General features: G+C 47.5%; 1 protein-coding gene across 1 annotated transcript in view; it reads right to left on the bottom strand.

Moving 5' to 3' along the window:
• Nucleotides 1-5466: 5466 nt before the first annotated feature.
• The window catches only part of MAD1L1 (MAD1 mitotic arrest deficient-like 1 (yeast)), a 361165-nt gene continuing 352422 nt past the window's right edge, over nt 5467-14209 (bottom strand). The window contains exon 17 of the mRNA XM_006859789.1: nt 5467-5625. Within this exon, the coding sequence (XP_006859851.1) occupies nt 5467-5625 (159 nt within the window). The remainder of the gene's footprint in view (nt 5626-14209) is intronic.

Genomic DNA, 14209 nt, shown 5'->3' with positions numbered 1-14209 from the left:
GTTTGGTTTTAATTGGAAACTGTCTCTTTAAATTTCGAGGAGATCTGTGTGCATGTGTAGTAGAACCCTCCAAGGGTGGGGCTGGGGTGTCCACTAGCTCAGGCATCCCTATAGTCACCAGAATGTAGGTGCGCAGACAGCAAGGGACCAAGGAACAGATACCAAAAGGAAAGAATGTCCACACCTTTATCTCTGCGGTTCTGCCAGGCATCTGTGGCCTCTCTGATCCTTCCCCCACTTGATTTCACCCAAGATGGCGGCTCCTGGAGCAGCTGAGCATCCCGGACTAGAAAGCAATGGATTTCTTGCTTCTGCCACAAACTCCCCCAGCTGTAAGCCTTCCAACCTTCTAAATATTCCTTTATATGTGGTTCAGAGTTCTGGGACCATCCCCCGAGTCTGCTTGGTTGGGTATTCTGTGTTGTTGCTGACAGAACTCTTTACTGCACTTCCACCCAATCTGCCATCTTGTTTGTTCTCTTTCTGTACATTCCATGTTTTTATTATTAATGGATGCTTGAAGCCATTTTTCCTCATTTTGAGTTGTGCCCTATCAGCAAACAAAGGCCCTGAAAGCTTTACTCCATTTACATCATTAAGGTCAACTCTACTTTTAGGAGGCAGCTCTTCCCCAGTCATATTTTGAGTGTCTTCTAACCTGAAGGGCTCATCTTCTGGCACTATACCTGACAATATTCTGTTGCAATTCATAATAATTTCATTTTCTAGCACTATATCTGACAGGGGGTTCTGGTGTGGTGCTGTAGGATAAGCACTTGACTGCTAGCTGCAAGTTCAGCAGTTCAGGCCCATGAGATGTTCCTACAAACTCTATACAGGTTTGCTGTGGTCAAGCGACTCAATGGCACTTAATAATTACAACATATCTGACAATGTTCCCCTGCTATTCATTAGGTTTCAAGCAGCTAAGCATCTCCTTCTTCCTAGTTTGTCTTAGTCTGGAAGTTCCACTGAAACCTGTCCACCATAGGTAACCCTGCTGGTATTTAACATACCACTGGCAGAACTTCCTTCCAGCATTACAGCCACACACAAGCCACCACAGTATGACATACTGTCAGATGAATGGTGGAGTTTCTGATGGAGGGATGAAACAGTGTTGGGAATGGGTCATGGGGATGGTTGCACAACATCAAGAAACGCATTGTTATTGTTGTGGGTTGTGGAGTCTGTTTCAAATCTCGGTGACCCCACGTGACAGAGCAGAACTGTCTGATCGGTTCTCCTAGGTTGTGGCTGTTAGAGGAACAGATTGGTGGGTGGGTCTTTTCTCCTGCAGACCTGAAGGTGGGTTCAAACTGCCAACCTTTTGGCTTGTGGTCAAGTGCTTAACCACTGCTCCACCAGATCTCCTTAGGAATGTAATGAATGCCACTGAATTGTACTCTTAACATGGCAAATTTTGTGTTACGTACTTTTAAACATAGTAATAATAAAAACTGAGAACGTCGGTGAGACAGGCAGACTGGGCCCTGCAGATTGCAGACCCTGGATGTGTAGTCTTGCATGCACAGCCCTGGATTTAGGCCTCTGGACCCGAGTCGCCCATAGCCAGGGATGCCCCACAACAGAGCTCAGGGCTGCACTGGTCCAGCGAGCTGACCACATGTCCACAGGTGGGAGATGGACCATGACTGACTGACTCAGTATCAGGGACTGAGAGGGTTCACCTGACCTAGAGTCAAGACATCAGAGATCCTTGCCTCCTGGGGCTTTTAGAACAAAAAACATCACAAGTGGGTGGTTTGTTGTTGTGAGATGCCATCCAGTCGGCTCCGACTCATAGTGACCTCATGTATAATCAAGCAAAATACTGTACCATCCTCACAATTGTTATGTTTGAACCTGGGCAGGGTTGTTTGTTAGTAGGTACCACTGAGTTAGCACCGACTCACGGTGACTCTATGCACAACAGAATGAAACACTGCCCAGTCCTGTGCCAACCTCACACTTGTTGCGAAGCCTGAGCCCGTTGCTGCCACCACTGTGCTAATTCATCTCACTGGGGATCTTTCTCTTTTTCTCTGAACCTCCACTTTCCCAAACACAATATCCTCCAGGGACTGGTCCCTCATATGTCCAGAGTATGAGATGAAGTCTGGCCATCCTGGCTTCCAAGGAGTATTCTGGCTGTCCTTCTGTTCTTCTTCCAACACAGACTGGTTTGTTCTTTTGGCAATCCATGGTATTTTAGTATTCTCCATCTCAATGCATCACTTCTTCTATCGTCTCCCTTATCTACAGTCCAACTGTCACATGCACATGTGAAAGTATAAAGAACACAAATTCATTGTCTCAAAGGTCTGGAGGCTGAAGGTCTGTATCAGGGTCTCAGGCATGGGGGTTCCTTCAGTGGTCTCACTCCTGGTGCCTGCTGGAGATCCTTGGGGTTCCTTGGTTTATAGATGGCTCCCCACGTGGAGTGTCTCCCATCTCTGTGTTTGTGTCTGTCCTGGTCTTTTTATAAAATCCCACTAGGAAAGGATTGGGTTCAGGACCCATCCTATTCTGGTATGACCTCAGAGACCTCATGAGAAAAAAAGCTGTTATTTCCAAACAGGGTCATATGAGGAGGCCTCAAAGTTCATGGAAAAACTCTACTATCTTCCATTTTCCCACCACTGAAGCCCCCTCAGATTCACAGCTACAGGGTTAGGACATCCACATTTTGGGAGACACAGTCATCCCATGTCTTACTCTCTAGAGTTGCTCTCACAGAAACACCACAAGGGGGAGGGGGGTCTCTTTAACAGACAGAAGTGTATTCATGGTATCAGTCCAGAGTGCCAGCTCTAGGGGAAGGTGTTCTCTTTGCCCTTGGTTCTAGGAGGCTCTCAGCGTGGGGACTCTGGGTCTAAATGACATGCTTTACTCTTGGCTCTTCTTTCTTGGTGGTAGAAGGTCCCTCCCTCTCTGTTCCCTTCTTTGTCCTTTTATCTTTCATAAGATCAAAGGTAATGCAGCCATAGACCAGGGACACTCCCTTTACAGTGGACCGATTGGCTAATCACATCAGATCACATCACTGGGGGTAATTACATCATTACAGAAATGTCAAGCCACTGAAAATCATGGCCCAGCCAAGTTGGCACATATTTTGTGGGGGACACAGTGATACTGTTATATCTGGTAACACTGAGATGTGCCCCAGCCCTGACATGGACTCACAGCTGCCTTTGGGCTTCTCCCCTGAAAAGAGCATAGGTCAGACCCATTCTCAGGGTCACCATGAGGTGGGATGAGAGATCATAGTTGGGAAGTAGTCTGTAAATCACGGCATTTGAATTAGGACTTCCATGAGCCTATCCAAATGCAAATGCTGGTTCTGTAGTTCTGGGGCAGAGCCTCCCAGGATACTGATGCTGCTGGTCAGGGATCCCAAGATATTTACCCATCTACTCAGCAGACTATAGAACACAACCAGACCTACAAAGAAAGGAAGAAATAGTAGTAGAGAGGGCTAGTTTCTTGGTCATGTAGCCACAGCGCCAGACCAGGAGGAGACAGAGTCAGCAGCAAGTCCAGTGAGAGCTGTGGCCGCAGCACTCATCCCTAATATTAGTCATTCACAGCTGAAAGACCATCTGACAGTGAAGGATCCTGGGTAAGAGGGCCTGCCTCCACAGGAACCCTCTGTGGTCTGGTCGTGGCCAAGCATGCTTTATTCCCATGCCACTTGGCTGTGAGGGTGCAGAAAACAGCAAACACCAGGGAGGCGGTCAAGTCACTGGCATGGGAGATGCTCTCTGGGGTGACCACTCCATCTACCCAGATGCCCCAGGTGTGAGAGGGGTGGGGACAATTGCCACTACCACCACTGGAGCCTCCTATGACCCTGTAGTCACTGACTGCTCACCCCCTCATGGGTCAGAGGCCAGAAGTGGGACTTGGGGGCCTCTCACTCTCATCTCTCTTGGCCAGGTGGGTCTTCCCCTCCCCTCTGTGGACATTAAATACCTGCTCTGGGGGTGCTGTACTCAGTTCAGGGGTATAAATGCCACAACCTGGTCAAATCACCTGTCCCCCTCTCCCTTACTGCTATAGTCCTGAAACTCCCAGCCCCGTGCATCTCCCTCGGCCCTGTCCCTGGCTTCCCCACTGCACTCCTCCACACAGGCCACCTGCCCATGAAGGCAGCCCCTACCCAGGTTCTCAGGTGGCATGCAGAAGGCAGATCCCCACCCAGGGGCCAGCTCTGCTGTCAGAGTGTCTGTGTGGAAGAAGGGATGGGCTTTTCAGGCAGAATTCGGGGAGCATCCCCACCATACTCCCATTATAAGGTCTGGCCAGCAGCATTACCACCACCCCCCACCCCCCCAGCACCAGCAGGGTCCAAGGCTGAGGGTCAAGAACCTGCCTTCCCACCAGAAGCCAGTCAGGCCGTGAGCAGCCGGGGACACTGGGGTATATGGCCAGGCCCACCCTCAGCCCAGTGACAGGTGACAGTGCGAGGCCACACTGCTGGCCTGCTCACCTGTCTAGGAAGCTGACAGGATTTTTAGCTGGTTGGTGGCCATGCAGGTGTGACCATTCCTTCCCACTCAGTTCCCGGAGTTCTGGGTGTGCTTGGCATCAGACAAATAGCAGGGAACAGGCTGAGGACACTTTATTTCCTAGAAGCAGGCATGCTAGCCAGGGAATCAGTCCCTGCTCCCTAACCCCCAGCTTATTGGATGGACACTCCGAAAAGCATGGGAGTCAGACAGGTAGCGTGAGGGTGGGGCAGCGGGCCACCCATGAACAGCCTAAGTCCCACCTTTCTTATGTGGGGGTGGCAGACCTGGGCACAGGACAGGTAGTGAGCCCCCCCTAAAAGACGGGGCACTGGGTGCTCCAGGGCATTTGTAAGTGGCTCTGAAACTACAGAAGTGCAGTTTCATGTGTATATATGCATGTGTGCACATGAGAGCAGTCATGTGTGAGGGTGTGCTTGTGAGGTGTGCACGCATGTGAATGGTCATGTGTACATGTGCACATGTATGTGTGTGTGTGAGGGTGTGCATGCATGTGAGTGGGTGCATGTACATGTATGCATGCAAGTGAGCACGTATGCATGTGTGCACATGAGAGCTTGTGAGTTGTGCACACATGTGAATGGTCATGTGTACATGTGCGCATATGTACATATATGCACGTGAGGGTATGCATGCGAGTGTGTGTATGCATGTGTGCATATTAGAGTGGTCTTGTGTGTATGCAAGTACATGCATGCATGCATGTGAGTGTGTGTATCCATGTGTGTATATGCGTGTGGGTGCTGTGCACAGATTCTGGCATCCCGAACCATCACTCAGGTTGCTGCCATCTGTCTAGAGAAAGGGTGGAGAGCTGTGGATGAGGGGCCAGGATCTTGCCATCCAGGGCTGTGGGCACAAGGGCAGGCCTGACAGGACCCTCAGGCTGCCATACCCCTAGTACCAGGGTCCTGTGGGGCCATGGTGGCCTCTAGGCCAGGGTCTGGCGGCTGAAGAGGTCAAGGGTGAGGGAGCTGAGGAAGGCTGGGATGCTGTCCTGGCGTAGCAAGTGCAGCTCGATAAGCTCGCCGACCGTTCGTGAAAACTCCGTCTCCAGCAGGTTCATCTTGGCCCCTGAGGGTCCTGTGGCCTGCAGGTGGGGTGGGGACACAGGAGGAAGGAGGTGAGCATGGTGGTAGACTGGGTGGTGTCTCTGCCCTCATGGATACCAGCCCTCCAGGAACAGCAGCCTGAGGCCCAGGACCACAATGGGCCAGGGCAGCACAGGACCAAGAGCCTCTGGAACCTTGAATGACCAGGGTTGGAGTGGAAGTCACCCTTCACACAGCCCGCCTATGCCCAGAGTTGACTGACCATGTCTATGTACTTGCCATTTGGCAATGAATGCTGTAAGGGCAGCAACTTTCCTTACTTTTCTGGAATCCTAGAACAAGAGCCAGAGGCCTGGAGTCTAAACTCCAGCTCCTTGTTTCCTCCAGGCTGACCACAACCCTCTCCCCATCCTCAAACTCCTACAGAGGCAATGGGGGTGGTAGTGATGGGAATAATGATGGTAGTGGTGGAAGAATAGGGTGGTGATGTTATGATGGTGATGTTGGTGTTGATGGCTGGGGGCAGTGGGTATTGGCTCTGCTCTAAGCACTTTATGGGAATGACCTCTTCTAAACTTCCTAACACCACCACAAATTAGGCCCTGTCACTACCCCATTGTACAGATGGGAAGACTGAGGCACAGAGTGGTGAGTGCCTCTCTCACATCACACAGTGAAAAGTGCTAAGTCACACCCAGCTGTGTGGTCCTGGAGCTGACCTCACCCTGAACCCAGAAGACATCGGAGTCAGAGCCTCTCAGGTAAGATCCCTTCAGCAAGGCAGCTGACACTGGGGGGAAACCTGAGGGGCTCAGCTTTTGAGTGGTGAGGTGGCCACTAAGAGCCAGGCCACGGCAGGGCAAAGTGACACTTGCCCTCCAGTGCAGCCTCATCATCACAGGGAACAGGATGGGTAGGACATCACCTGGTTTGGAGGCCACCCCCTTCCTGGGCCACTGTATTTGGAGAATCCCAAGGCTGGAGGGAGATGTGTCCAGTGACACTCCCCATTCCCAAGGACTGAGGAGAGGCTCCTGCTTCCCAAGGCAGAAACCCCATCTCCAGATAGCCCCTTACCAGCCCAACTCCAAATCTGTCAGCAGATGGAAGAGGCAGTCCCAGCTGACCACTGACTGATGGGCCTGTGCCCATACAGGTGCCCTGAGAGTCAGTGAGGAGTGGACACACTTCTCCCTGCCCCTGAAGCCCAACCCGTCAATAAGCTCATTTCTCAATCATGTGTCTGGTGAAGGACTTGTATCCAGAATATATGACGGACTCTGACGGCTCACCAAGAAAAATAGGCAGAAGATATGAACAGACAGTTCTCCTAAGAAGACATATAACTCTAAGCACATGAGAAGATGCTCAGCATCATTAGTCATCAGGGAAAGGTAGAATAAAACCATAGTGAGAAACCACAGTACCCACACCAGGATGTCTAAGAACAAAAGACAGAAAGTAGCAAGCGTTGGTGAGAATATGGAAGAACTAGAATCCTTGTGCGCTGCTGGTGGGAATATAAAATAGCATGGTAGAAAACAGTGCAACACTTCCTCAAAAAGTTCCACAGTCATTGCATGGCCTAAGATTTCCAGGAGACATGAGAACAGAAATGCAGACAGACACGTGTGTACCCATGTTCACAACCCAAGTGTCTGTCAAAATGATGGATATACATACCATGGTCCATCCACACCATGGAGTGTTAGCCACAAAGAGAAATACAATTCGGATGCATGCTATGATGGGTGAACCTGGACAAAATGTTGAGTGACAAAAGCCAGACACACAAGGTACAGTCTTACCTTACCTCCATGAATTATCTAGAAAGGGCAAATACATAGAGATAGTAGTATACTAAAGGTTTCCAAGGGTGGGAGTAGGGGAGGGAATGGAGGATTTGGGAGGTTAGAGTCAAAGGCACAGGGTCTCTTTTGGGGATGACAAAAATGTCCTACAATTGATGATGGTGATGGCTACATGCCTCTGAATACATCAGAATCCACCCAACTGTGAGCCTGACAGGGTGAAATGCGGATTATACACCTCAGTAACGTGGTTGGTTTTTTTAGACACTACTTCTGCCCAGCAGTCCCTGCTCCTATGCACAGCTCATCTGTCTCCTGATCACATCTCATGCCTGGAACCCCCCACCCTCCCATCCACTGTGTCTCCAGAATGTGGGGACACTGGGTAGCTAAGCATACTCCCTCCCCACTGGCCAGGACATGCCTTTCACCCTTGGAGACCCCAGGAAGAGAGGGCTGATCTCAGCAGGAGCCTTGATTCCCCTGCCCCCAGTCCCAGGCCCCCATGTGCCGCCTCTGTGTCTGAGCTGTCGTCTGGCTGTCTCTGCCTTGTTTGTTTTGTGTAGCTCCCTCTCCCCGCCTCTCATGGTGGCCCTCCCCTGCTGGCCGCCCTGTTAATACACTTGGCCTTGTCATAGTTCAACACAAACCGTTTTTAAACAAAAATAAGAGAAACCACTCTGACCTTTTACCAAGAAAATCCTTTCATTTCTGCCGCCTGCTCCTGATCCGGAATGGTTTTCCCCTAAATGTCAGAAGGGGCCTATTCTCTGGTAGCTGTCAGGGGAAGAGACAGGAACTTTGGGCGGAGGTGCGGGTGGGGTCAGGCTGGTAGTGGTAATCCAGGATAGTGGCCATTGCAGATCAGTTGAAGCCCCCAGTCCCTGTCCTTCTAACCTGGGGTGCCTCTTCAATGACATCACACTCCAGCTAGTCTCCCCTGCCCCCCTGTCTCTCTGATTGAAAAGCAGCTGCTCTGAGTCCCTTCCCAAGCCCCTGCAGGTTGTGGGGTCCCAGTCATTCTTTATTTGAATCAGATCTTTCCTTGTAGCTGTGGCTGCTTGCTAGAGTCACAGGCAAACCTTAGCAACCAGTATCAACACCACAACACAACCTAGGACCCACGCAGTTCAGGGGACAATGGGTCAGATAAGGCTCTGCCCAGCCAGCAAAGGTGGGATGGACAGGGTGCTCTGCAAGTGGACCAGGGTGGTGACTGGAGAGAGTACAGGGTGGGAGAAGCAGGGGGCAGGAAGCCAGAATGTAATCAGGTTTCTATCTGATCTCAAAACACCTAAAACAAAGCAAATCCATGTGTTTGCAAAATGCCAGTCTGCTCCTGAGCTACACCTGCTCAGGTGGGCAGAGGGCAGAACTCCACAGTCAGCCCGGGGCTCCCAGTTTCCCTGAGCCTAGGCACTGGTCCTCTTTGACTCCGCCTCCTTGGCTCAGGGGGCTTCTGCTTGGATGGGGTCCTCTCCTCTAGAGAGCTGTCCGCTGCCCCATATTATCAAAATGTGCTGAGTGAATTATGTCATGTGATCCATCTTGGCGCCATGCTATGCCATGCTCAAATATCACCCAGTCCCCAGGTACCTTGTAAATCACTGTAATTAGGGGCTGTTCACTTAAAATTAGAGTCCAAGATTTTAAAAAGTAAATTGCCCAGGCGGATGTGTTGGCTGGGATTATTTATGGGCTGATGTGGTCCGTGGTTTCACTGTCCACATAATGATGCCAGGCTCTAGGGCTCATGGCTCTAAGCTGGTGGTCCAGGTGGCAGCAGAGATGGCTGAGTGCGGAGGGAGGTACAGGGGAATCCTAGGCTGGGGAATCGCCGACCAGGCCCCAGCGTGGCTACTGCCATCACTCTAATGTGAGGCTCATAATGCGCTTCTATGCTCACACATGCTACGTGATGATGGGGTTTCATGGATATTGGTCCAAGCTTGTGATGTCCTGACCAGAGAGGGCATCCTGAGGGGCAACAACCTGGCTTAAACAAAGGTACCCAGCCCGCTCCTTCCTGGATATTCCCCATCCATTCAGGATAGTGGTACAGGTTGCAGGTCCCTCCCTCCAGAAGATACTGAAGGAGACCCCACCAGGAAGCCACACGGTAAAGGAAGGGTCAAGACTAAGTTCCACAAACAGTGTGGGACCCTAAGTTCTGATTCTGTTGAGCAGAATTTAAATACTGCAATCAGACACCAAGGCACACAGGAAAAATGAATATTGAGTATTTCAGATAAAACCAAAATCACACTGCTGTGGAGACAATTCCAGCTCACAGTGTCTCTATAGGACACAGTGGAACTGCCCCATAGAATTTCCAAGGCTGTAAATCTTTACAGAAGCAAACTGCCTCATCTTTCTGCTGAGGAGCAACTGGTGGGTTCAAATTGCTGACCTTCTGGTTAGCAGCCAATTGCTTAACCACTGCCACCACCAGGACTCCTTTGTAACAAAGATGACAGCCTTGAATACCCTATGGGGTAGCTTCACTCTGTCCTATAGGGTTACTATGAATTGTAATTGACTTGACAGCACACAATAACTACAATATATACAGAACTTGTCTATGCAGGAAATTCTAAAGGAACCAACAAAAAACAACAAAGAAATCAAAAGCCTGACACCTAATAAATGAGTTCAGTGAGGTTGCATGAAATCAGATCTACGAGCCAAAATAATCCACTATGTTTCTATACAGTAATAGAAAGCAAAGTAAAAGGCTAAATTATTAAGGGAGAAATCTAACAAAACTTGTAGAGGATCTGCATGATGAAAATTACAAAATGCTAAGGAAAGAAATCAAAATGATATTTTAGGGAAATACTATGTTCATGGATTAGAAGATTGCCCATTTCCCTAAAACTGACCCAGAGGTTTATCACAATTCCTATCCTAACCACAGCAAGATTTCTTTTGCTGACATAGACAAGACTGTTTTTGTTAAGTGCCACGGTGTCAGTTCTGACTCAAAAACCCTATATAGGGTTTCCAAGGAGTGGCTGGTGTTTTTGAGCCACCAACCTTGTGATTAGCAGTCCTGTGCTTATCCAATAGCTCACACCAGGACTCCAACATTTCTATGGGAAGGGAAATCACATATCATAGCTAGGTTACATTTACAATCCTCTGAGCCCAATAGTACAAAAACAATTCAATAAGAAAATGGACAAAAGATAGAACAAAGAGGACATATGGTGATAAATACACACATAAAAGAATGTCTACCTCATTAGCCACCAGGGAACTGCAAACTGAAATCACCATGAGATATGAGGACACACCTATAAGAGTGGCTAAAATAACAAATGGCAATCACATTCGGTGTCAGTGAGGGTACAGAAGAACTGCTGGGAATGTAAACCAGAGCAGCCACTCTGGAAAACAGTTTGGCAGTTTTCTTTGAAACAGAAAATAAATGTACCGTAAGGGCCAGCAATTGCATTCTTGAGCATTTATCCTGGAGAATGAGAACTTACTTTTACACAGAAGCCCCAAACTGGAAACCATCAAGATGTCCTTAAGTACGTGACTAATTAAACAAACTGGTCCCACTTTACCATAGAATACTACTTGGCAATAAAAAGGAACACATGATTGTCAAAGACACATGAGGAGAAGTTAAAAGAATTGATTCAAACTATAGAAATCTTTGTTAAGCAAAAATATCAAAACTTGAAATTTTTGTTTCTTGACATGTCCTCTATCTAGGTCTACACATTTCTGAAGGTGGTGTTTCCATCTCTATCACCCTCCCTGAAGAATTCTACACTCTTTGACTTACACACGTCAAAATGGCAGGTCTAGCATCCTCGAAGGGCTCCAAGTGAGTTTCTTTTCAATGTTCTTTGAGTTTGGGGAACAAAAAGAAGACTGAAGGGGCAAGATCAAGGCTGTAGGATGGAAGTGTTATGGCTTCTCAATGAAATTCTCATAGGACAGCCTTTGCTACCCTAGAAGAATGAGCAGGTACATTCCTGTGACAGAAAAAAAAAATATTCCTTGGTACAACTTTCCTGTACTTTTTCTTACTAGTGTCATTTTCTTAAAAACTTCTTCATAATAAGCCCCCATAACTGTCCTGTGTCCTTTAAGAAAATATATCAAGATAATCCCTTTCTAATATGTAAAACTCATGACCTTTTGCACTGACTTCTCTGCCTTGGATTTCACTGGTCCAGAAGATCCCCTCAAAGTTACTGTGTTAATTGGACCCCACCCTTTTTTAAAATTTGAAGGTGTGTTACTAAGATAACGTGTCTGCAGCTTTTCCTGATGGAAGAGGCCATCTGTCATATTTTGTTTGGGATATAAGCCTCTGTGTGTCTGAATTCTGACCCTAGTAGCAATACTTTTTAAGAAAAAAAAAAAAAAACACTGAGGCATATATAATAATTTAAACCACCAAAGGGCACATTCTGCAAGCCTGCCTCCTGGCCGCTGGCTCTCAGTCCCTCTCTTTCCATGAATCTAGAGTCCTCAGCTGCTCCTTCTCTCCATGTCCCTCATTTCTGCCTCCATCTCTGGTGTCACTGCTTCTCTGGATAGGGTCCTGCATCCACTTGTGCTCTTCTCCCTTGATGGTCTTAGGGTCCTTTGTTTCTGGACTGTAAGATTAACCACTCCCCTGTTTTTGTTACAAAACTAGCTTTACAATTGTGACAGTCGCAGTTAGTCATAACAATTACTATTGAATCATAAGAATCTTATCCTCATCTCTTTTCAGCAGACCCATCTAGATAAGATGAAAACTATTCAGTGGGGACTCTATCTTCCCCCACATAATCTTAAACTCCCTCTTGAAAACTTGTAAGCCAGTCACTTCGTGCCTTTATAGCCCCCTCATTTTAGGTAGCCAATGTCTAAGTTGCCCGTCCCTATCTACCCTGTGTACAGAGGGGATAGGATAGCATTGATACTTGATGTGAAGACTCCTTCCCTTTCTGTTGCTATTTTGAGCTACTACATCCATGAGTATAGGTCAAGTTCATCGAATTGTAGCAATTTACCCTCGTTTACTTTATCAAAAAAAAATTTTTTTTTTTTTTTTAAATCTTCCTCTAGTCGAGTTCTGATTATCAAGTCATCAAGGCTAGGTTAAATGGGCACTAGCTGCAAGTTTGGGTGTTCTTGTGTGTCTTCCCTCACTTCGTATCAGCTAGATGCTTCACTCTCAGCTTACCTCTCCATAGCTATGTCCTTGTCCATGGGCTCAGGTGTCCCCAGGTCTCACCACACTTTGGACCAACCAGCCCATCTCCAGGTCAATGGGTGTCTATGGAATGTGGTTGAACTCAGCCCATTTCTTCATTGTGGTAGCAATACTTTTGGACTTACCCTCTGTCTTAGTTCTCTAGTGCTGCTATAACAGGAATACCACAGGAGGAAGCTTTACTAAATAGAAATCTATTCTCCAACAATTTAGGAAGCTAGAAGTCTGAATTCAGAGTATTAGTTCTAGGGGAGGGTTTTCTCTTTGTTGGCTCGAGAAAAGTCCATGTTTCTTCTCATCATTGGTGGGCCCAGTGTACCTTGGAGATCTCCATGTATCTTGGCATCAATCTTCCCCTGGATCTAGTAGCTTCATAGTGCAGGGACCCCAGATCCAAAGGATGTACCCCACTCCTGCCTCTTCTTGGTGACAATAGTCCCCTTTTCTTGGCTCGCTTCCCTCTCCTTTTCATCTTTGTAAGATGAACGATGTTACAGGCTACACCCCTGAGAAAACTTCCTTGGCTGCTCACAGCAGAGCGAAGTGATTACATCATATTAATTCCATCATGGGGGATGATGACACCTTAACTGCAAACCAATGAGAATCCTGGCTCAGCCAAGTGGACACAAAACCATAACTATCACACCCTCATATGCAACAACTTAACCATCACACTCTCATAGGCAAATCTTTAACCATCATACCCTTTTAATGCCACCGTATGTCAGTCAGTTTGTCGTACTGTGGTGGTTTGTGAGTTGCTTTGATTCTGGAAGCTATGCCACCAGTATTTTAAATACCAGCAGGGTCACTCATGGTGGACAGGTTTCAGATGAGCTTCCAGACAAAGACAGACTAGGAAGGAGGAGTGACGAACTACTGAAAACCTTATGAATAGCAGAGAAACACTGTCAGATATAGTGCTGGAAAATGAGCCCCTCAGGTTGAAAGGCACTCAAAATGCGACTGGGGAAGAGCTGCCTCCTTGACCATGATGATGTGAATGGAGTAAACCCTGTGGGAGTAAAGCCCTGGGACCTTCATTTGCTGATGGGGTACAACTCAAAATGAACAGAGACAGCTGTAAACATCCATTAATAATCGGAACATGGAATGTGCGAAGTATAACTCTAGGAAAATTAGAAATTGTCAAAAATGAAATGGAACGCATCAACATTGTTTTCCGTTAGGCATTAGTTAGCTGAAATGGACTGGTATTTGCCATTTTGAATCTGACAATCACATGGTTTACTATGCTGGGAATGACAAATTGAAGAGGAATGGTATTGCATTCATTGTCAAAAAGAACATATCCAGATCAGTCATGAAGTACAATGCTGTCTGTGATAGAATATTCATGCGCCTACAGGGAAGCCCAGTTAATACCACTATTATTCAAATTTACACACCAACCACTAAAGCCAGTGAAGATGAAGTAGAAGAATTCTACCAACTTCTTCAATCTGAATTCATCAAACATGCAATCAAGATGTATTGATCATTACTGATGACTGGAATGCAAAGGTTGGGAACAAAGAGGAAGGATCAGTAGTTGGAAAATATGGCCTTGGTGATAGAAATGAT

Source organism: Chrysochloris asiatica, unplaced genomic scaffold, assembly GCF_000296735.1.
Source record: "Chrysochloris asiatica unplaced genomic scaffold, ChrAsi1.0 scaffold00034, whole genome shotgun sequence".
Classification (NCBI taxonomy): Eukaryota; Metazoa; Chordata; class Mammalia; order Afrosoricida; family Chrysochloridae; genus Chrysochloris; species Chrysochloris asiatica.
Note: the sequence above shows the minus strand (reverse complement) of the source record. Positions and strands in the feature narration are given on the sequence as shown.